The sequence below is a fragment of the Lineus longissimus genome, chromosome 3 (genome assembly GCF_910592395.1).
Source record: "Lineus longissimus chromosome 3, tnLinLong1.2, whole genome shotgun sequence".
Classification (NCBI taxonomy): domain Eukaryota; kingdom Metazoa; phylum Nemertea; class Pilidiophora; order Heteronemertea; family Lineidae; genus Lineus; species Lineus longissimus.
Window position 1 is genome coordinate 24,982,440 of NC_088310.1, and position 23,918 is coordinate 25,006,357.

Consider the following 23,918-nt stretch of genomic DNA (forward strand, 5'->3'; position numbering starts at 1 on the left):
CCCGAAGTTTATAAATTGAAACGACAACAACTATCCTTCTCCCGGCAATTTTTGCCCCAGACATCAATAAAAACTCGATATGGCGAACGTTTTGAGTGGAAAAGAAGTTGCCCAGTAAGTAATTAAAAATATCTTAGTATTCATGAACTTATTTATGTATCTCGATTTTGCTGTCAAGTCTGTAAATCAATGATATCATTGGCTCATCACCATGATGATCACATCAGACTCCTCAGGCTGGATCAGACACACATGCAATGATGCATGTCCATGTGGCATGTAGGCCATGACACGTGCAGATGAATTAATTTCCATGATGATATACATGTAGCATGTACAATAACGATAAAACATGACTAGCCCAGGCTCGTGTGTATTGTACATCTATCCATCATCATCATGATATCAGACCTTTTGGACTGTCTTAGAGATGAATCGGGGCCCGGGCCTAGTCGGAAGGCCTAGGCCAGGCTAGGGCAGGCGGCAGGCCCTATTGGCTGGGAAGCCAACTTCAGACAATGTCATATTCATCATCACTGTGAGCCTTTGGGAGCGAGATTACAGTGTCTCCCACATTCTGCTTTCAGAGAGATCCGTAACCAGATAAAGGAAGAGGTAGCAGCTATCCAGGTATCAGAATGTCCTTCTTTCAAGCCTGGCCTGTCGATAGTCCAGGTTGGTGATAGAGATGATTCCAATGTTTACATCAGGATGAAACTGAAGGCAGCAGCTGAGTGTGGAGTCAATGCACAACATCTCAAATTACCAAGGACTATTACCGAAAGGGAGGTAAGTCTGCCCTTGTCTTCCAAAAGAGAACCTCTCTTGGCGTAAAAAGAGATGGGCATCTTTGCCAGTCCAAGCCGCATCACAAGGAGTTGGAGCCTCCAAAAAACAAACATCAATCAGGAGCCGAACTTTAGGGATGAAAAAAAATTTGATGTTAATGTAAAATATCATTGCAAAACGCACCTTATAATGTTTTAGTTACTGATAATTTGATCAATAACAGTTATGTAACCCTGAACTTCGATTGATTTACTCAGAACTTATTGTACATTCCAGTTGATGAACCAGGTCGAGGCATTGAACCTTGATCACACAGTGCATGGAATTATTGTTCAGGTGAGTCTTGTTTATACATGTATTTAATTTGAGAAAATCAGTTTGCAATCTCTGACGCAGGTGATAACTTGATCTGATGGCACAGTTTAAGCTTTTGATAGGACTAAGTAAAAAAAGGTGACAGACAGTAGGCCTAATGAGCATTATGAATTGGGCTATTGACTTTAATCAATGATATTTTTCTGTTTTATATGTCCTAGTACTCTACTCTACAGATATTACTTTTATTTCAGCTGCCTCTTGATACAGATAGTCCTATTGATGCTCATAAAGTCACAAATGCCATAGCCCCAGCCAAAGATGTGGATGGGTAAATACTCAAGTATTTCTCTTCAGGCCGTACAAATGACGTCATTGCAAAAAAGACTCCATGTTAAACGTCATAGTTACGTCAATAAACCAAATGGTGTACTCTAAACCCAGAATATTTGTGTACCTTTTGTTTCCGCGTTTACAGAATGTTGCCAAAATATATTTCCATCTTTGGGGTATCATAAAAATTGATTTCTACGTTATCTAATAGGGTATCATCAGAATCTGTAGATTTATCATCGAAATGAACTTTTACAGCCTTGGAGAGGACAATGCAGGCAAGTTATCAAGAGGTGATTTGACTGATTGCATCCCACCATGCACCCCTCGCGGATGCCTAGAACTCATCCGAAGGACTGGCGTCAAGATCGCTGGCTCACAGGCTGTTGTGATTGGCCGCAGTAAGATAGTTGGTGCTCCAATGAGAGATTTGTTGACCTGGGAGCATGCCACAGTCACCTGCTGTCATTCTAAAACACAGGACCTTAAAGCTGAGGTAAGCGATGAAATATCAAATGCTTAGGGTACATCTGTCTTCCTGTCCATCCTTGATCTTGGAATCAGGGCTGCAGTATTCAAGACTTGAACTTTCAAAATGCCTAATGGTTTTGCCTATTCAGAAATACCAAAAGATAAACTCGCTATTTTGCAGTTATAGATAACCTTTAGCTGTGGTCTCTCTGTTTCTAGGTGAGTCGAGCAGATATCCTGGTTGTGGCCGTTGGGCGTCCTCAGATGGTGAAGGGAGACTGGATTAAGCCAGGGGCGGTCATCATCGACTGTGGCATCAACTCCATTCCAGGTATATTAACCAATAACATATGAATAGAATCAAGAATGATAGAGATTACATAGTGACCTGTAAGAGAGATACTTTGAGAGAGGTGTCTTGCAATTAACTCTGTCCCACCTTGATTAAAAAAATGAGACCTTCCAGACTGTTAACAAGTTTTTCTCTTCTTTTACTCAGATGCCACGAAAAAGAGTGGTCAGCGTCTTGTCGGTGATGTTGATTATAATGAATGCAAGGAACATGCTTCGTGGATTACTCCTGTTCCTGGAGGTGTGGGGCCCATGACTGTGGCTATGTTACTCAGGAATACAGTAGATGGTGCAAAGAAATGCCTGACGATTTCAAAGGTGAAGTTTATCTTTATTTATTTACACTGATGTTCTGCTTTAGTGAGGCGTCTGCTTATGTATGTATTTTAATGGTTCATTAGCATCTTAGAATGACTTGTTGTATAGACTAGTAATTAATGTGTACATTAGCTGGAGTTAAGCTTGATCACAACAATTGAACACCTGTGGTGGATTTGTATAACAAAGGCAGTAGGTGTGACATAGCCTGTCCCCAGATGTACATATTCCATTGAACCTCACATGTATGCTAGTCTACATGTGCACTATTTTCTGTTCAATATGAACCTTATCAGACACTGTTCCACCATGTTACCCAGACATGCTGTAATTTGCACCAAGAGATGCCTGGTTTCCTCAGTGGTGAACATTGCTTTTATTTACACTCACTCATTCTTCATCTGTTTTTACCTATTTCATCTTTTATTACTTTTTTTATGTCGACATTTCATTCTGATGTAGTTTAAAACAATAATCTCAAGAGGTATGTGCTTTTACTCAGGACACAGTCCCAGTTAGTTCTAGCCTGTATTTCCCTTGTCTTTGACTGTGTGAGGTGATACCTGTCCCAATATTCCTGTGAGATTTTGTGAATTTCCTGTTCCTGCGTGGAGTTGTCAAGTTTACTTCAGCTTTTGTTGAAAATAATCTGTTCATTTAAATGTATGTGTAATTTCCATTATATTAAAAATATTTTATACACAGTTTTAAAAATAACCAGGGAGATTACCTTTGACCATATTATCTCGATTCATGCAATTTGTGATAATCAGTTCTATTTGGGTCAAATTGACGTATTGATAACCAAATAACTACTGGTTTGGTTATCGCAAATGTGGTCTGTACTGCCGCTATATACTAAGTGTTTGATCTAAAGTACATCTAGGGGTGTGAGGGCTCTATTTGGTTTGGCAGATACATCAGGACACTATGACTTCAGGAACGGTAGGATAGGATGTTTTCAACTGTTCATGTTCATTCCATTTGTGATTGTCATTTTACATGTTGTATTTAGAATTCTAGTTTAGTTACTACCTCCCATCCCATCATGGATCAGCTCCCTATAAGCACCTGCAAACAAGCAATTTATATCTCTGTGACCTGCAATCATTATTGCTGCAATCGGCAACAAAATAATCTCTCCTATCTGATTGATTCAGTACACCAGTCATTAAGAACACCTGAAGGATGCCTCATGAAGTGCTGTGTGTGATTGTTGACATGAGTCATGAATTCATACAAGACATTCCAATCTGTATTCTGTCTCTTAACATTATCAGCTCAAATTCTCCATTGACTCTTCTAACTTTCTTTCCAGGTTGGAAAGTGGGATTTGTCACTGCTGAAGTTGAATCTGCTTCGTCCTGTTCCCAGGTAAGTTAGGTGCGGTTGTTACCTCAGTCTCAAGGACATGGTTATCAAAATAGCTAAAGTCAGTTGCTTCATGTATGGTCTGAAGCATTCTCCAATTTATGAGGTTTTAAGCGAATACACAAATTGCTTTCCAGTGATATTGACATCGCAAAAGCTCAAGTCCCAAAGAACATCGGAGATCTAGCAGATGAGGTTGGCCTCCATTCGGATGAGGTTGACCTCTATGGCAAGAAGAAGGCAAAAGTATCGCTGAGTGTACTGAATCGGCTTCAGGATCAAAAGAATGGAAAGTACGTTGTTGTGACTGGAATTACACCGACACCACTTGGAGAGGGCAAAAGTACTACCACCATTGGTTTATGCCAGGCATTAGGAGCCCATCTGGAGAAAAATGTGTTCGCTTGTGTACGACAGCCATCACAGGGTCCCACCTTTGGAATTAAAGGTAAAATCTTAAGGAACCTGCAGTGCGACTTAGGCTTTTCAGAAGTAAATGTCCACGTCCTTTTGGTCCACTGTGCACAAACTACTGGACCAATTTCTTCTAGGATATATTACATGTACCGGTAGTATGATTTTGCATACTTAGCTTGAAATAAAATCAATATCATGAAATATGTAGGTGCCTAATGAAGTATTCTACCATGTTTATGCCTTTGTGTTCACACCCTTGTCTACTTCCTCATAGTTTGATTATCATTGTTTTATTCTTTTTAGGTGGCGCTGCCGGTGGTGGCTATTCGCAAGTCATTCCCATGGAAGAATTCAACCTCCACTTGACTGGAGATCTCCATGCCATAACTGCTGCCAACAACCTTCTCGCGGCTGCAATTGATGCCAGGATGTTCCATGAGTCAACGCAGACGGATTCTGCCCTATATAGCCGCTTGGTACCAAAAAAGAAGGGCTCAAGGGAATTCTCTAAAATTCAGCTGTCCAGGTTGCAGGTAGGTGCCATTCAGACCTGTTGTTATGGCAACCCTTGGGTCTTACAAAATGCAGTCCTTACAGTGAAGCTTTCCGATTGTGAGGGTTCAATTGTTCTGTTGGCGGAGTTATGACTTTCACAGTATTCTGTCATCTGTGGTGTGGAGAACTTCCAAGATGGCCAGAGCTGTAGCTCAGCAAGGCCTCCTGAAGTTGGAAGCAAAAGGTTGATTGAGAGAAGAATACAAATTTGAATGCCTTTGGCAACATACATGATGTATTATGTGTTTGAAATCATTTTCAGAAATTGGGCATAAAAACAACCAATCCTGATGAATTGACAGAAGATGAGATCCATGAGTTTGCTAGACTTGACATTGACCCTGAAACTATCACATGGCAGAGAGGTAAGTCATGGAGTCGAAGGGCCTATTCACTAGCAGCAACGGCAGTGATATGAATTAACAGCAACACTTAAGAGCAGTGCAGAGGAAAAGTAAGTGATGTATGACACCAATCTAGCCATATCTACCAGTCAAAATGTCACATTTTAAATAATTTTTTGCCCCAAAACCAGTGAGTATCACACCAGCTCCAGCTTCATCAGTACTATTATTTACAAACACATGCCTGGCGCTGTCCAGAAGATCTTGCATCTGGGTATTGATCTAAGGGAGCCACACTCAATCAACCATAATTTCTATGTCACATCTTTACAAACACTTCGTTTTCTGCAGTCATGGACACGAATGACCGATTCCTCCGTAAGATTACAATTGGTCAGTCACCGACAGAGAAGGGTAAAACACGAGAGACCCAGTTTGACATCACGGTAGCCAGTGAAATCATGGCAGTGCTTGCTTTGACAACCGGTTTGCAGGACATGAGGGAGAGGCTGGGGAAGATGGTGGTAGCCAGTGATAAGAAGGGACGCCCAGTCACTGCTGATGATGTGGTGAGTTGATGTATGGGTGTTTTCATAATCTATGATATTAGTGACCTGGACCAGAATGGTAATAGTTAAAGAGTGATCTGATGGAAATGCTTATCAGACTAAGCTTATCCAGGTTCTCGTAGCTTAAAAGAGACAATGAGATGCATCTCTCCTTCTGAAGAAGTACTGGTCAATTATGGGTAATTTTTAGCTCCCAAGCACTTAACCATTCTACATGTACATTTTGTTCAGTTATATTTGATTTGTTGACGTTCCGTTCCAGGGTGTTAGTGGTGCTCTTGCTGTACTAATGAAAGATGCCATTCGACCAAACCTGATGCAAACATTAGAGGTATGATATTTGATTAGTCTTAAAATTGATGTCCTATAACCTCCATCACATGAGATATAAAAATGAGCATCCTTGTACCTGCTGTCTATGTCAGGGAAAACAGATAGCTCCATCCATGTTGACAGCAGCTTCAGCTTGTCTCCAATCCAGTCACCAGGCCACTGAAAATATTTTCTTTACTTCTTTCAAGGGAACACCAGTATTCGTCCATGCTGGTCCTTTTGCCAACATCGCCCATGGCAACTCTTCCATTCTAGCTGATAAGATTGCTCTCAAATTGGTTGGCGAAGACGGCTTTGTTGGTATGTATTTATTTCAAACTTACTGAGTTGGGTATGTGACTCACAGAACGAGAATTCAATGGCCTATCATCTGGACAAACGTGTGACCAAGTCAAGTGATCCAGATTTCCCCTAGCCCGGCGCTGGTAATCATATACACTTAAAATATGTGATTATAATGACTTTCCATATTTCCTTATCTTTTCTAGTTACTGAAGCCGGTTTCGGTTCAGACATCGGTATGGAGAAATTCTTCGACATTAAGTGTCGTTACTCCAGTTTAGTTCCCAATGCTGTTGTGCTGGTCGCCACGATACGAGCCCTGAAGATGCACGGCGGTGGGCCGACGGTCACTGCTGGTGTGCCTTTACCCTCGGAATACACATTAGAGGTACATGTACTTACAAACCCACTACTCAATAGAATTTACTGAAGTATATTTTCAAAATTAAATGAAAATTTCATGGCTGTGCCCCTTAAAGATAAAGATGTTATCACTTGAATATACATAACTTCTTGATATTATAGGTATTCTGTCATTGATTTATAACTTCCTGACAGTTGCTCCGAAACAAATATGAAAACCCTAAACCTTCCATTTCATACAATATTTTTTTCTTCAGAATCTTGACCTTGTGTTGAAGGGGACTGCCAACCTCAAGAAACATATCCAAATAGCTCGAACCTTCGGTATCCCGGTGGTCGTAGCGATCAATGGTTTTAAGTGAGTTTGCTTATGATGATCAATTTGGTTTGTCTATCCAAAACTGATAACTTCCTGTTAGTGTTCTGGTAGACACATTCACGAGGGGCAATATCATCTGTTATGGTCCTATCTCATAGGTCCTTGTTTGAGATTTTATTTTACCAGAAGATCTGCAGATACGGCGGAGTATCCTTGTGAAATGCTGATAGCTTGTTCATGATTCCCTGCGTGGTTCCCCAACTTTCTGCACCAGACAGTAACACAGAGTTGACATTGCTGTTATGGAGCTTCAACTTGAATAGGCATTAGACAGGTTCAATCTACTTTACAAAAGGGTACAAGGATCAGGAGGGTCTACTATTTCAGCATGATTTCTATGCTAATAAACATTCTGTATATTTTCCCTTTTGCAGCACTGACACGCCAGCCGAGCTTGAGCTTGTCCAGAAGGAGGCGAGAGCAGCAGGTGCTTTTGATGCGATCATTTGTCAGCATTGGGCAGATGGTGGCGCCGGTGCCAAGGACTTGGGGGAAGCAGTCGACAGAGCCTGCAAGGAACCAAATGACTTCAAATTCTTGTACGACCTCAGTGTAAGTTCATTTCAGTACTCATACTGAAATTTTGAGTTGGTTTTTTGTGTGAAAGTGACATGAGGGAACCTGAAACTGAAGAGCTATTTACCTTGAATTGTACCAAATATTGCCAGGAATTTGGATAACGTAATATGAGGATTTGTCTGTTCTTAATTTTACAGCTCTCCCTGGAGGAGAAGATAGAAACTATTGCCAAACAAGTTTACGGTGCTGATGGGATCGATATATTGCCAGATGCCAAGAAACAACTTGACACTTACAAAAGACAGGTAGAATTTCCATTTGTTTCTTATTTCAGTTTTCTTGTTATAAGAAGCGGAATGAAGGATATTTTCTTCTGAAGATAGCAATGATAGATTTAACTGCATAGTCACGTATCTGTCATCAGGTGGTTTTTGGTTCAGACTGACAGGATCTTCACGCCATCTGTGTCTGTGTTCTCACTTTGAGATGTTTTAGTTTCTTATTGAGAGCTTGCCGTGAATGTTGAGTATCAAAATGTTCTTCTTTCATGCACTCACAACCTTATCGCTTTGCTAAAATTATTCCATGGACATTTTCAGGGTTTCTCTGGATTGCCCATCTGTATGGCCAAGACTCACTTGTCGCTGTCTCATGATCCTTCCCTGAAGGGAGCCCCGACAGGGTTCACAGTTCCCATCAGAGATGTCCGTGCTAGTGTCGGTGCTGGATTCATCTATCCATTACTCGGAACCGTAAGTATTTATCCTTGAGCCTCCACACTTCTTCATAGTATGCCAGTGGTATCTTTTGCAAAGCGAGAAATATTCAAACTTTTAGAATTCAAGAACCTAGTGAGTGAAGGGCTTGAGTCCTATTGTTGTTGCTGGCAACTAAGATAGTAAAATGTTTTCATCTCCCTGGGAATTTAACCTTTTGGCGTAATAGTCCATGTGAACTAAAGCATGCGTGTTGCTCTTTACTTGTGATCTCAAAATGTGTAATGTAATTTTCTTTGTTCTTCTCTTTCAGATGAGTACAATGCCTGGCCTGCCAACTCGTCCATGCTTCTATGATATTGATATCGACCCAGAGACAGAAGAAGTGCTGGGACTCATGTAAACGACCCACTTGTGCCAGTTGGACTTTAAAATACCATATCAGAATAATTATGCCCCCCGACGTCTGAAGAGAGATGGGGGCATAATGTTTTCACCCTGGCTGTCCATTTGTCTGTCTGTCTGTCTGTCTTGGTATTTATGATGAATTTCATTTCTGATTGTGTCCAGATGATATGTATAGAAGTTCTCTTTACTGTTGCAGATTAATCCTCTCCTCAGTATTAAGTCTCAGAATTCATTCATTACTGTATTATTGTTTACTCATGAAGAAAGTCATAAATTGCATTTAGGCTTATGTTAGTGATGATAGAAATGATAAAGATTTGTCGATTTAAGGTGAACTTCTTGTTATCATGAAGTAAACACTGTAATATGTATTTGATTTCATATCATATCATGAAAAGTTATTTGAAAAAAAATAAATTTCTTGATCTATGATGCAGTACTTTGTTCTTCAATAAACCGTTGGCCATCAGAATTGACTCAGTGAATTGTTCCTGTATAATAGTGATGGGTGATGAATTGTCTCCAGTATTTTCATTTAAGCTTTGTTGACATTATTGAGTGTCTCCTTACCATCAGTGGTAAGGTTGTGCCTTTGTCTTCAATGAAGATAATCTGATTGGTCAGGATAATGAAGATGAATGTTGCTGAATTGGCTGTGACTTGTTCCAAACTGAATAAGGAGTTTGGCTTGGTTTCCAGGGCATCGGTAGGTTGGGTCCACATGTGTCTGTCGGCTTGTCCCTTCATGCCAGTTATTTTTTATAGGACAATACGATGCTGCTACCTACCGCCAGTAATTAAAACTGACTAAAATTAAGGACTACAATGCTGGTCGTTTCGCTTCATGACCATTTCGCCCCCAGTCGTTTCGCTCCAAATCGAAGTTTCGTTCCAAGTCGTAGTTGTTTCGTTCCTTGGGACTTGGGGATAGTTCGGAAGCTAGGCAAGTGGGTTAATGGAGAAATCCCGGGGTACTTTTCAGCCACGACCCGATGGGAATTGACCATCTGCAATGGCATGAAACCGTATGAAATTATTGGCAACAGTAATCATGGTGACTTCCTCATCTCTCTCATCATGTTGTCAACACGGTGGAGCAGCCAGGACTGATTCGGCCTGGCTGTGACTGTCTCATCTCTCTCACCATAATTATTGTCAACACGGTGGAGCAGCCAGAACTGATTCGGCCTGGCTGTGACTGTCTCATCTCTCTCGCCATATTAACAACTAGACAGTGCGGCGAAGATTGATGTGGCCTGGCTGTGACTGTCTCATCACTCGCATCATGTTGTCAGTACGGTAGAGCAGCCAGGATTGATTCGGCCTGGCTGTGACTTCCTCACCTCTCTCATCATGTTGTCAGCACGGTGGAGCAGCCAGGATTGATTCGGCCTGGCTGCGACTTCCTCATCTCTCTCATCATGTTGTCAACACGGTGGAGCAGCCAGGACTGATTCGGCCTGGCTGTGACTTCCTCATCTCTCTCACCATGTTGACAACTTGGCAGAGCAGCCAAGACTAATTTGGCCTGGCTGTGACTGTCTCATCTCTCTCACCATATTAACAACTAGGCAGTGCGGCGAAGACTGATGCCGCCTGGCTGTGACTGTCTCATCTCTCTCACCATATAGACAACTTGGCAGAGCAGCCAAGACTGATTTGGCCTGGCTGTGACTGTCTCTCATCTCTCTCACCATGTAGACAACTTGGCAGAGCAGCCGAGACTGATTTGGCCTGGCTGTGATTGTCTCATCTCTCTCGCCATATTAACAACTAGGCAGTGCGGTGAAGATTGATGCGGCCTGGCTGTGACTGTCTCATCACTCTCATCATGTTGTCAACACGGTGGAGCAGCCAGGACTGATTCGGCCTGGTCACCTATCCACGCACCTGCCGCTGTTCTCGCAAGGTCAGAGGTTTACAGTCATCAGTATCTGTCTGACCGTTTTTATCTTTGTAACAATCCGGGATGTCACACTTGTTAGCTGCAACATTTGGCTATTTTCACATGTTCATCGTCTGTCAGGGAGGTCCTCGAAGTGAAAATTCACGCGGCTTTTGTCATGTCTAGCGTGTGGCATTTAGGCCCTATAGTTGATCACTAGTTCTCATTATCTTTTTTGTCTGATGATTTAATTTGCCTGTGAGACGTTTTGAAACATGATGCTGCATCATTTTGAGCTCTAATGGCATTGACGTGTCGAATAACGGAATTCCCACGAACCTGCCACTGATCACGCTTCCCGCTCACAGCCCGTAGGTTCCCACATCACACATAGGTCATTTGGCTGGACACTAAAAGCACGATGTTGGAGGAGATGGTGGGTCATTGGCGGTTCATCAACAGTTATATAACGGGAACAAAATCAAATACGGCTCTATTTATTTTGCCGAGCCGTTTCACCAGGATCATTTTGCCTGAAGCTCGCAAGCTAGGAAGAACGATTGGGACCGCAGCCAGAATTCAGCCAATTAACAACGAAACGATGAAGTCTCTGTTGCTTTGTTTGATCATCTGCTTGGTTGTGGTGGAGATTTCATCGGCTGTTATTGGACACGACAAGATTATGACCACACGATCAAAACGTGAGAAATCTTAGAAATTCTGTTGGTAGGCTTACTTCTCTTGGTGCATTCCCGAAGTGTACGTTCGGGTTCTGAAGGATTTAAAAGTAGCAGCAACATCAGTAACCATTCTGATTAAAACCTCTTGTAATACTGATTCTTCCTGGTTTATGAACCACCCTGGGGTAGCTTTAAATGAACGCTGATCCACAAAATGCAACTCTGAAATATTTTGTGATTCAATTTTCAGGTTCAAATGTTATCTACAGAATAACGCGACCTGGACGAACACACAAGGGAAAGTAAGTGATTTACATGTACATGATGTAGGCATGCGTTTAACTTCGTTTCCCCACGACTTGACAAGTCAAGGTATCTGCCCCAGGACAATATATTGTCCTAGCACAATGTCTTTCAATAGTCAAAGTAACTGCTCACTGATCCGTGGTCCCGTCCACTTGCTCCTCAGTGACAATAGCTTATGTCCACATAGTCAAAGTAATTGCTCCCTGCTCCATGCATGGTCCCGTCCACTTACTCATCAGTGACAATGTCTGATGCCCTCATAGTTAAAAGGAACTGTCCCTGCTCCACATAATGGTCCCCGCTTGCTCATCATACAGGCACAATTTATTCAAAAGTTCCACGGGCTAATTAACTGTTACCCTGTTCCATATACTAGTACATGTAGCTAGTGGTTCCATACTACTTACTATATAGTAGCTCGCAGTCAAGGTAACTGCTACGCTGCTCCATATACGGCCATCAGCCCTCACAGTCTGAGCTATAAAACGAGTATAATATTGTATTGAGTAGTTCACTGTCAGTGGAGGTAAGGCTTTGGAGAAGACATCATCGCAGATGAAGTTTCTATAGTTGCTACTTTCTGCTGATTTGTTTATTTCTCGTACTTTTCAGTCGTATCTGCCGGAAAGAGGGCCAGACATGCAGCACATGGCCCGGTGGTAACTGCTGTGGTGATCAGAATCTTTACTGCGCATTCATCACATGCAAGAAATGGAAACATGGCTGACGATGAGAAAATACAAATTCAAATTTGTGAGGCATTTTACAAAACTACACATCGTCTTCTTTGGTACTGATTCGACATGTTCGTAGACGAGGAAAAGTTTTGGCGAATACCAAACCTAGTTCAATCTCAAACCTATAGGCAGTGTGTAGTCTCAAAACAGATTAATCAGGTTGTGAAATATAATGTGAATGTCATGTGCTTTTTATTGGGTGTCGTGTTGTTTGAATAAAATATCTTAAAAGTATAGATGTGGGTCGTAAAATTCATTCTGGTGATCTTTGGCATTCAGAACAAACACATCGGAATGCTTGCCTAAATTCAATATCCCATATCTACAACGCAATCCGCGGTTGACTATAGCAAAAACAACGATTCGATGGAAATAGCTTTTATGCTTTGTTTTATGCGAACCGATGAGGAATGATGATCTGAAGTCGTTTAATTTGACGAACGTGTTGTTGTTGAAGCGAAAGGGATAATAGAGGAGTTGATTATATACACATGTACATATATATATTACCGTTAGTTCCCTTACCGTCAACGTCGCCGGAGACGGTTGCCACGATTGTTCACATCAACTATGTTATATTATGCTCAAAATCAGTTAATGAAAATAAAGATTAGGGTAATATTAACCGAACAAGCGCGAAGGAAGTGTAAGTGATTTTGTCTGATTCTGGTTACTAGACTCAAAATGGATTTAAGTGTTTCAGAATGCAAACCATGGGCAGAAAACATCACAGAAACATAATTTCCTAAATCTTTTCACAATTTGGTCGTGGTGGTTTGCCAATGAAGACATCAAGGAAACCAATCTGCTCTGTTGGGCCTTAGCGCCGAACCACGTAGATCTCATGGCCCAAAGCCCCTCTTTGAGCTGGTTATCGGTGTCTCATTGACTTCATGAAAGAACTACGCCATCGCCATTTTCAGGGCAAGGTAGGAACTGAAAAGACCGTGAAAGACCGTTTGGTCCGATAACCAGCTCAAAGAGGGGGGGATTTGGGCCACGTAGATCTACGTGGTTCGGCGCTGAAGGTGTTAATTACTGCAGTTGAGTCGACGCAGGCTGATTACTCTTCAACTCATTCGTCCTTTCGGATAATAAGAAATCATTATTATTGTTATAATGGACTTTGTCCGAGACTTTGACCTCTCGATCGGAATCTTCTAACTATCAATAAACAAACTAATGTCTTGAACTCCGTCTATTTCTAGTTACTATTAATCCCAAGTGTCAAATGCCATAATACTGATATCACTTATTAAAAACTGTTTGTATGGGCAATATCTGGCCGAAGAAGGGACAGTGTGACAAAACATCAGGACGATGGCTCCAAGTATACTCCATCATTTTCAGAAAATAATTTGTTTCTTGTTATTCAAATAGACATCTAAAGCGAAATGTTCTTGACACTCCACCAATGTCCCATGTCTTTAATCCTCAAAATCCACAAATTACCAACGTAATCAACAGCTATAGATTTGTGATTATTGTTAGCTAAGTCTTCGGTATAATGCCGTTATCATTCTTTCGTCATCATTGTGCCGATGTCGGCCGGGCAGGATCAATGTCACAATATCTTCATGACATTAGGATTTTAAGGGGATAAAAGACTGTGAATATAATGATACATGTTGGACAAACTTGTTACCACAGACTTAGACTAAGAGCTTGAAGGAATGGATGGTCAGATTCTTCTTTTAGTCAGCCTGTTGGTGAGTTGAGAATATTTTCTTCTTTTGTTATCTTAATTGTTTTAATGGGTTTTGACAGAAACTTTCAAAACAAGTCAGCTTAGAGTCAACAGGTGTCCATGGTTCCATGCAATGTGAGTAACAACTAAAAGCGTTGAAAGAAGAACGACTTTTTCTTACTACGTAATAAGGCCGGTTTCGCATGCAGCAAAGCAACGTCGCAAGGAATTTGAGTCTAAGGAGGAACTGCAAAATAGGCAGTGGAGCTAAAGCTATCCTGGTTCGAATCGGGATATCTTGGTCTCCTTCTTCTCGAAAGAGTCTTCATACACTGGCATTTGTACGTTGAGTCTGCGGGTGGTGGAGGAATGGTCATTCGTTCTACGTTGTTTATTTCAGGCATGTTTCCACCGAGGGCACGGTATGTAACGAAAACAAAATACCTTTGAAGTAGAGAAGAGCATCAAAACATGCTGGGAAACACCTAAATTCCTTAAACAAGTTGATCAATTGTTTTGTCAGATTTAACTTTTTAGAAGGGAATACCTGAGTCGTGTTAAGAGCACAAGAAACCTGGTAGCTTGGGACCGGACATCGGACCACTTGTTCGGACACTGAAGCCAACTAAGGTGGCTTTAAATCATCCGCCTTGCAACCCCTAACCGTAGTTCCTAGAAAAAAATTGGATTTCCTGCTGCCTATTACATCCATTCACGCAGCACATGGCCAAAATCGCTCTCGCCTGGCCCCGGCTGGTGCCGCGGCCACCTTCACAGACCTTTGCCCTTTGCATTGCCTTGTGATACAATCTGTCTTCAATAAAGGTTGTTCTCCAATACACCAGAGCTAGCACTGACCAGTCTCAAAGATGGGTTGTTTCCCCAACACACCATCGCCCAGAGCTTGCACTGATGCTTTTTTCAAGATAGGATGTCCCCCAATGCACCTGATACTAGCGTAGCACTCTGATCCTGTACCCGTAATAACGATGGCATCCGATGTCCGAGCGCTTGCAAGAATCAACAATGCAAGTATTTGAAATAACGAGCATTAACCATGCACCTTCCTTGTTGATTGTGCAGCACTTACGACTTCAACTCTAACGTGCATGGTGCGCAACCACTCTAATGTCTTCTTCCGAATTCAGGTTGGTGTAATGACACCAGACAAGTCCTTCGTGATATGACAGGGACCATCGCGTGTCCGGAAGATCCCCTCAAACCTGGCTTCTACCTAAATAAGGCGAAATGCAAATGGGGCATCAATGTAAGCAACAATGTTTATGAACCATCAGCTTTCAAATGATGCAAGCAACAACATTACTCTCCCTCGGTTCCCACATCTATTTTCAAGTGCTGGTAAACTGGCGAATTAAACGATTCGAAGGTGCAGGGGAGTTTAGTAAAGGCGTTGCACAATCGTGTCTGCCAGCCAATACCACTTCATCAACAGCGTTGGCAATATGCCGATATAGGTTTACCAAAACTCCGTAAATGTACCTCAGGGAGGCTTATGCTAACACTTCTCATTTATTAGGCATCCAGCATTGGTGGCCCGTACACAATTCGGCTTGAATTTCCCGTGTTTGAACTTGAAGGTGGTAAGACGATATCGATATGTCATGACACCTTGACGATTACAAGTGTTTCGGAGACTGGCGTGGAATCAAGTCCCAGAGAGTAAGCAAAGATCTGGTCAACCACATTTATCCTTGAGTTTTAAAAAAATGTACATCAACGAAGGAAATGTAACCCACTGGCTAGTCGGCGACTCTTGGAGGTGACCTTCCGAAAATAAGAACTTTTCGACCTTCTATAGGCCTACAGTCTGCAACCCCGTATAGTTCACGTCACATTCCAGTCGCGACGGCGCCGGCACTGAAACACTGAATTTACAGCAGCGAATCGGGAAGGAAGTTTTGATGGAACTTGTCGTGAAGGTCCACAGGGGACGATTTTCTTGTTGGAATGAGACGGGGACGTGTCGGGAGGTTGATGGAAAGCCTCTGGATCACCCAGCTGCAATAGACTCGCCAGGGAAAACAAATTATCGTCTGGGTGCTTAGTCAAAACTCACCTGTTGCGATTCTTATTTCAACTACAGATACTGTACCAAGATCAAGCCACCAGATCCTCTTGATTTCAGAGGAGTCAAAGCAGTGCGTCTCAACTTCAAAAGCGACGAATTCGTCAATTTCCAATGTTTTGTTATCAAATACACCATTATTGGTAAGTATACACAGTTTTGTTAAGCTCCATATTGAATTTGTGAGATTGTAGTCACGTTGTTTCAAAATAGACACATTAAATTAGTTTTGTACATCGGATACTGCCATGGCCTTATTCTATAGTAGAAATTGTTCTTACCTTTTTCTTAGCTCCAACGACGACGCCACTGCCAACGACGACCCCAATTTCTACTCCACCTCCGTCGTGTAATGAAACCATAATCATACCATCTACTGGATCGAACTCCTTGACGACTCCCTTCTTTCCGAATCAGTATAAGGCGAATACTCATTGTTTTTGGATACTAAAGTTAAAGGTAACATCTCTCTTGAAAAACTATATATCCAACCAACACGTGTTGTCCATTATATTGGCGTATGCCAAGGACAGACGAAACGTGTTTCATTCACAGTGATTCGATCAACAAAGATGTTGGCATTGATAAAGATCTGATTTTTCCCATTGATGCAAACTCTCGCAAGGCCCACAGGCATGTCTGCCAGCAAGTGTTGCTTGTTCAGTACAGCCACGGAAGATAGAAGTCCTAGATCTAGCTTTAGTGGCACTTTTAGCCGACCACTCCGACATTTTCCCGATCCTGACCTTCTTCTTGTTCTTCTTCTTCTTCTTGCTCATCTCAGGCTGCCGATAACTTGGCAAGAATCGTTCTCACCTTCCTTGAGTTCGACATAGATGCGTCGAATCGACCCGCAATATGTTCAAGGAATGATTTAGTTCGTGTTGGAGAACTTGATGATCTAGGCAATAGAGTCGGACAGCAACAAGTGTATGTATACGGTGACTTATCATTTAATTCCTCATACAGCCAGACTCTTTCCTTTACAAAAATTGCACTCAACCACCTTTCTTACATTAGCATCTGAAATTCTCGTGATCTCAAGGCAGTTAACAATTTTCAATTCAGTAACACATACGACCTCGGATGAAATATTCTTAACCCGGTGTCATTGTCTTCGTCCAGGTTCTGCGACACGGTCACCAGCAGACCATTTGAAGCCGTTACCAGCGGATCCTACAAAAGTCTGATTATTGAATTCATCAGTAACGGTGATAGCTTTGTTGCCACAGGATTCAATGCTTCTTACCAAACTGACTGTAAGTGAAATGGACATTCACCACATTTTTCTCAAGCATAAAATGTTGATTCGTTCTATTATATAGTACTAGGGGATCAGAATCCTTTCTCGTTTCTTCGGTGCACGAAGGTCACAAAAAGTCTGCTTAGAGAAACCATTTAATATCATATTTATGTAGTAAGGTCATCAGAGTAGTTTGAAGTCAGTGTGGCACTAAATTGTAATGCATTTAAGTGTAACTCAACATCAGTGCATACGACCATGCCAGGTCTTAGAACAGGACCCGGTTGTTGGGCGTTAACTTAACCTGGCTTTGCTAAAGAAGATAGCGTCAAGTTACAGTCTGCAGTTATCGCCAAGTAAGTGACTATAACTTGCTTGAAACAATCAACGATAGGAACCTGTGGTTTTGCAACATGATAGCACAGTAGAATACTGCTCCATTTGCTTTCGTTTGGATAAATGTAAATGACTGCATGGATACTGATGTTGCATGGAAGAGGAATTCCCGAATCAACGTAAGTTTGCTTCAAAAGTAAAACTTGTTCTTCTTTTTGCTTTCAGGGAGTTGTAGAAATCTTGATAAATCCAACAAATGTAATAATGGCGTTTGCAAGGTGGGTGTTCTTCTCTCTTGTTTGTTGGTTCTAGCAATTGCTCCTATCTTCAATCAAAAACTTAGCAATTACTGCCACACAGCATCACTAGGTAACAATTGCAGCAGGAACGTATGAACATTTCAAGGAATATCGAACGACCAGACAATTCCATCATAACCAAACCAACACTTGTCGTCAATGCAACCATCTAGAGACATTTTCTGGCGAGGCAAGTTGTTCTTCTGGTCTCACTGGGTCCTTACTTACAGCTTCTCCCTAACCTGCATACCGAGTGCCAATGTGATGCGGAATACTCAGGGGAACTCTGTGATGTAAAACTGCACTGCTTCAGCGGTCCTTGCGCGCACGGAACCTGTCAGGAAGCAACTGGAACGTACATCTGTCTTTGCTATCCTGGGTACTCTGGTAAGATTATCCACCACCATCACTAAGAGAAATCCCGTCCGCAAGTTAGGGTACGAAGGCCGGCAGGGTAGCCAACACAACATGAAGAATGTCCCGCGTCCCGCTCAGCTTTTGCTGACAAAGCATTTTATGTTTGTTTTAATAGGAGATGCTCTCATGGATAGATCTTCCATTGTGAATCCGTCACCTTAGCCAATTGATGCGGTCTGCTACTGAAATAGCAGTAGCCTATAACGTGATGTTGGTATGCATCTTGGCTATTGATCGAGCGCTGTTTACCAATAGCGATACTCTTTGATAAAAATGATCGTCAATGTGGTCAGCTTGGAGTCCCTGACTCATGTACTGCATCGTAAATAAATTCACAAATTCCTCCACTTCTTTCAGGAAATGATTGTGAGAAGGAGACAAACGAGTGTCTTCCAAACCCTTGTCTAAATGGAGGATCATGCACTGACAATAATAGCAGTTATACATGTTCATGTCCGACTGGATTCGATGGCGTGCACTGTGAGACAGATCTTGACGAATGCGTGTCGAACCCTTGTAACAATGCAGGAACCTGTCACGACAGTGTGAATGGTTACAGTTGCTCCTGTTTACCTGGCTTCAACGGAACACATTGCGAGTTGGACATCAATGAATGTGATTCGAACCCTTGTCAGAAAGGAGGAACCTGTCACGACCGTGTGAATGGTTACAGATGCTCCTGTTTACCTGGCTTCAATGGAACACATTGCGAGTTGGACATCAATGAATGTGATTCGAACCCTTGTCAGAATGGAGGAACCTGTCACGACCGTGTGAATGGTTACAGATGCTCCTGTTTACCTGGCTTCAATGGAACACATTGCGAGTTGGACATCAATGAATGTGATTCGAACCCTTGTCAGAATGGAGGAACCTGTCACGACGGTGTGAACAGTCACTCTTGCTCCTGTTTACCTGGCTTCAGTGGGACTACATGTTCTACTGATATTGATGGCTGTGTCTCCTCTCCTTGCGTGAATGGAGGAACATGTCAGGATGGTGTCAATAGCTACACTTGCACCTGTTCACCCGGATTCAGTGGGACTACGTGCTCCACTGATATTGATGACTGTGTCTCCTCTCCTTGCATGAATGGAGGAACATGTCAGGATGGTGTCAACAGCTACACTTGCACCTGTTCACCCGGATTCAGTGGGACGACGTGCTCCACTGATATTGATGACTGTGCCTCCTCCCCTTGCGTGAATGGAGGAACATGTCAGGATGGTGTCAACAGCTACACTTGCACCTGTTCACCCGGATTCAGTGGGACTACGTGCTCCACTGATATTGATGACTGTGCCTCCTCCCCTTGCGTGAATGGAGGAACATGTCAGGATGGTGTCAACAGCTACACTTGCACCTGTTCACCCGGATTCAGTGGGACTACGTGCTCCACTGATATTGATGACTGTGCCTCCTCCCCTTGCGTGAATGGAGGAACATGTCAGGATGGTGTCAACAGCTACACTTGCACCTGTTCACCCGGACTCAGTGGGACTACGTGCTCCACTGATATTGATGACTGTGTCTCTTCTCCTTGCGTGAATGGAGGAACATGTCAGGATGGTGTCAATAGCTACACTTGCACCTGTTCACCCGGGTTCAGTGGGACTACGTGCTCCACTGATATTGATGACTGTGTCTCCTCTCCTTGCCTGAATGGAGGAACATGTCAGGATGGTGTCAACAGCTACACTTGCACCTGTTCACCCGGATTCAGTGGGACTACGTGCTCCACTGATATTGATGACTGTGCCTCCTCCCCTTGCGTGAATGGAGGAACATGTCAGGATGGTGTCAACAGCTACACTTGCACCTGTTCACCCGGACTCAGTGGGACTATGTGCTCCACTGATATTGATGACTGTGTCTCTTCTCCTTGCGTGAATGGAGGAACATGTCAGGATGGTGTCAACAGCTACACTTGCACCTGTTCACCCGGATTCAGTGGGACTACGTGCTCCACTGATATTGATGACTGTGCCTCCTCTCCTTGCGTGAATGGAGGAACATGTCAGGATGGTGTCAACAGCTACACTTGCACCTGTTCACCTGGATTCAGTGGGACTACGTGCTCCACTGATATTGATGACTGTGTTTCCTCTCCTTGCATGAATGGAGGAACATGTCAGGATGGTGTCAACAGCTACACTTGCACCTGTTCACCCGGATTCAGTGGGACGATGTGCTCCACTGATATTGATGACTGTGCCTCCTCCCCTTGCGTGAATGGAGGAACATGTCAGGATGGTGTCAACAGCTACACTTGCACCTGTTCACCTGGATTCAGTGGGACTACGTGCTCCACTGATATTGATGACTGTGTTTCCTCTCCTTGCATGAATGGAGGAACATGTCAGGATGGTGTCAACAGCTACACTTGCACCTGTTCACCCGGATTCAGTGGGACTACGTGCTCCACTGATATTGATGACTGTGCCTCCTCTCCTTGCGTGAATGGAGGAACATGTCAGGATGGTGTCAACAGCTACACTTGCACCTGTTCACCTGGATTCAGTGGGACTACGTGCTCCACTGATATTGATGACTGTGTTTCCTCTCCTTGCATGAATGGAGGAACATGTCAGGATGGTGTCAACAGCTACACTTGCACCTGTTCACCCGGATTCAGTGGGACTACGTGCTCCACTGATATTGATGACTGTGCCTCCTCTCCTTGCGTGAATGGAGGAACATGTCATGACGGTGTGAACAGCTACACTTGCACCTGTTCACCCGGATTCAGTGGGACTACGTGCTCCACTGATATCGATGATTGTGCCTCATCACCTTGCACGATTGGGGGGACTTGTCAGGATGGTGTTAACTCTCATACATGCTTGTGTTTGCCTGGATATAAGGGGGTCGTGTGTGAAACAGATGTGGATGAATGTATTTCTAATCCGTGCAAGAATAGCGGCTCTTGCCAAGATGGCGTCAACACCTTTACATGTGCTTGTCCAGAGGGAGTTTACGGTGTCGATTGCGGAATTATTAAATCTGTCCCGACAACAGCGATCATACCTGAAACAGATCGCCAATCTGTAACGGATCTTTACATCCCGATAGGGGCGTCCACCGCAGGTTTCCTCCTGCTGATTGTGGTGCTGGTTGTTGTTGTCGTGCGCTATCGCCGTTCCCGCCCCGCTCACATTCCATGGGAGAACTTGGGGAGGAACTCGTTCTATGATTCTAAAGGGTTGCAGGAGTCTCGAGGATCGCTAGGATCTAGTGGCTCTAGTGCGAGAGGGAGCCAGCAATATGATACTGGATACAGGCAAGTTGCGTGCGTTCGAATGGTCTGTTTAGAACATCACTGATGTCGTGACAGCATAGGCGATTGATGGTGATGGAGAGATGAATTAGGCCAACACATTTCATACCATTTACAATGGTCACCATTTAGTGCAGAAGTAAATAATTATGCTAATTGGCTAAGGTCTTAGTAAAACGTAAATAATATAGACCTGTTATCACGCCAATGTTCACCCACGCCAGCACCCACGTTCCCCCGAGGCCCAAGTTGTTTCGCCATGAACTTCCAATGTATTTTCCTAAGTTTGGAACATATAAGTATATGAAGCACTGTTCTTTCACCCCGACCACCGCTACCTTTAAGTTATCGTAGCTTTTTCTTTATATTACAGAAACCCATTATACGGCCATCCGCACGACAACTTCCAGACAGTGACTCCGGACCAGCTGATATATGCTGAGGACAACTCGTACGTGTACGACTTCGGAAATTCTCATCTGGCATTCGAGAACCCGCAGTATAACTATCGTCGCGACGCAAATCGGGGTGCTCATCTAAGAGATCCGTATGAAGGCCCGATGCACCAACAAAGGAATATGCCTTTACACCAAGGACGCGAGTCTTCTCGAGAAGCGGACCCACGAGGTGATGTAGAAGTGTACCAACATCGTCCGAGTTCTGGTCATAACGCTGAAAATGACTGGCAAGAGATGTTCAGGCGTGGTCAGGTTTTCTGAAGTCTTGGATAAAACTAAGAAACTTTAAGAGTTTTCGGCGAAAAGGCTGTCATTTACAGTGTATTTTTAATCTGTCGTACAGTGTGACATCATCTGAAAAAAGTCCTTACTTGCAAAGAGGCGCTCAGTAACGGACTCCGCACGGACAATTCGTCTGCGGGGACGATGTCATCGAATTGTTTTTATTCAATAAATGTATAGAAAAAGTGTTCTCTTATTGCATCGCATTGTTTAATTTCAATGAAATGTACACAGAAAACAATATTTTTATATATGATTACAATATTGCATCGCATTACTTTAATAAATGTACATAGAATAACTGTACATGTATATTTCTTATTCCTTTCTGACTTTGATAGTGTTTGAAGTTTTGTGCCAGACGGATACTACTCGGGCGCGACATTCACCCCGGGGGCATAGACCCAAGGCGTGTCGTATTCAGTTAACCATGCAGTCTCGCCATTGCGCTTTGCCGCAATATCTAATTATCAGAATACCCGATGGCAGAATATCAATAAACTTACTTATCCGGTCTAATGACCTCGTTTTCAAATCGAGTTATCAAAATTATCGTCAATTGATCCAATATTCACGGATCGATTATCTGAATAATGTATTATGAACTGATATAGCTCAGTAGTAAGTAGGCTAGACTACGGTGGCCCATTAGGGACATCATGTTTTTTTTTAGATTCAAATACGATTTTTTTTTCTCGAATTTTCTCCACGGAATTAAGTATTTTCTCCGCGGAAATAACATTTATCTCCACGGAAATAAATACTTTTCTCCACGGAATTAAGTATTTTCTCCGCGGAAATAACATTTATCTCCACGGAAATAAATACTTTTCTCCACGGAATTAAGTATTTTCTCCGCGGAAATAACATTTATCTCCACGGAAATAAATACTTTTCTCCACGGAATTAAGTATTTTCTCCGCGGAAATAACATTTATCTCCACGGAAATAACATTTATCTCCACGGAATTAAGTATTTTCTCCGCGGAAATAACATTTATCTCCACGGAAATAAATACTTTTCTCCACGGAAATAACATTTATCTCCACGGAAATAACATTTATCTCCACGGAAATAAATACTTTTCTCCACGGAATTAAGTATTTTCTCCGCGGAAATAACATTTATCTCCACGGAATTAAGTATTTTCTCCGCGGAAATAACATTTATCTCCACGGAAATAAATACTTTTCTCCACGGAATTAAGTATTTTCTCCGCGGAAATAACATTTATCTCCACGGAAATAAATACTTTTCTCCACGGAATTAAGTATTTTCTCCGCGGAAATAACATTTATCTCCACGGAAATAAATACTTTTCTCCACGGAAATAAATACTTTTCTCCACGGAATTAAGTATTTTCTCCGCGGAAATAAATAATTGATTCCGC

General features: G+C 42.6%; 2 protein-coding genes across 2 annotated transcripts; both read left to right on the plus strand.

Annotated features, from left to right (window-relative positions):
- Positions 1 to 23: 23 nt before the first annotated feature.
- Positions 24 to 9,274, plus strand: LOC135484333 (C-1-tetrahydrofolate synthase, cytoplasmic-like). The gene is made up of 20 exons (XM_064765694.1): positions 24 to 114; positions 588 to 789; positions 1,066 to 1,125; positions 1,359 to 1,435; positions 1,696 to 1,933; positions 2,128 to 2,239; positions 2,408 to 2,577; positions 3,896 to 3,951; positions 4,086 to 4,396; positions 4,669 to 4,898; positions 5,183 to 5,285; positions 5,616 to 5,833; positions 6,096 to 6,164; positions 6,355 to 6,466; positions 6,655 to 6,836; positions 7,069 to 7,169; positions 7,565 to 7,742; positions 7,907 to 8,014; positions 8,309 to 8,461; positions 8,739 to 9,274. The coding sequence occupies exons 1-20, from the start codon at positions 80 to 82 to the stop codon at positions 8,826 to 8,828; spliced, it is 2,805 nt and encodes a 934-aa protein (XP_064621764.1). The 5' UTR covers positions 24 to 79; the 3' UTR covers positions 8,829 to 9,274.
- A 6,037-nt stretch (positions 9,275 to 15,311) lies between these two features.
- On the plus strand, positions 15,312 to 22,505 carry LOC135484872 (fibropellin-1-like). Its single transcript, XM_064766567.1, has 7 exons — positions 15,312 to 15,395; positions 16,999 to 17,144; positions 17,340 to 17,473; positions 18,019 to 18,071; positions 18,323 to 18,479; positions 18,867 to 21,789; positions 22,160 to 22,505. Exons 1-7 carry the CDS (start codon positions 15,312 to 15,314, stop codon positions 22,503 to 22,505), a joined length of 3,843 nt encoding a protein of 1,280 aa, XP_064622637.1.
- Positions 22,506 to 23,918: the final 1,413 nt, after the last annotated feature.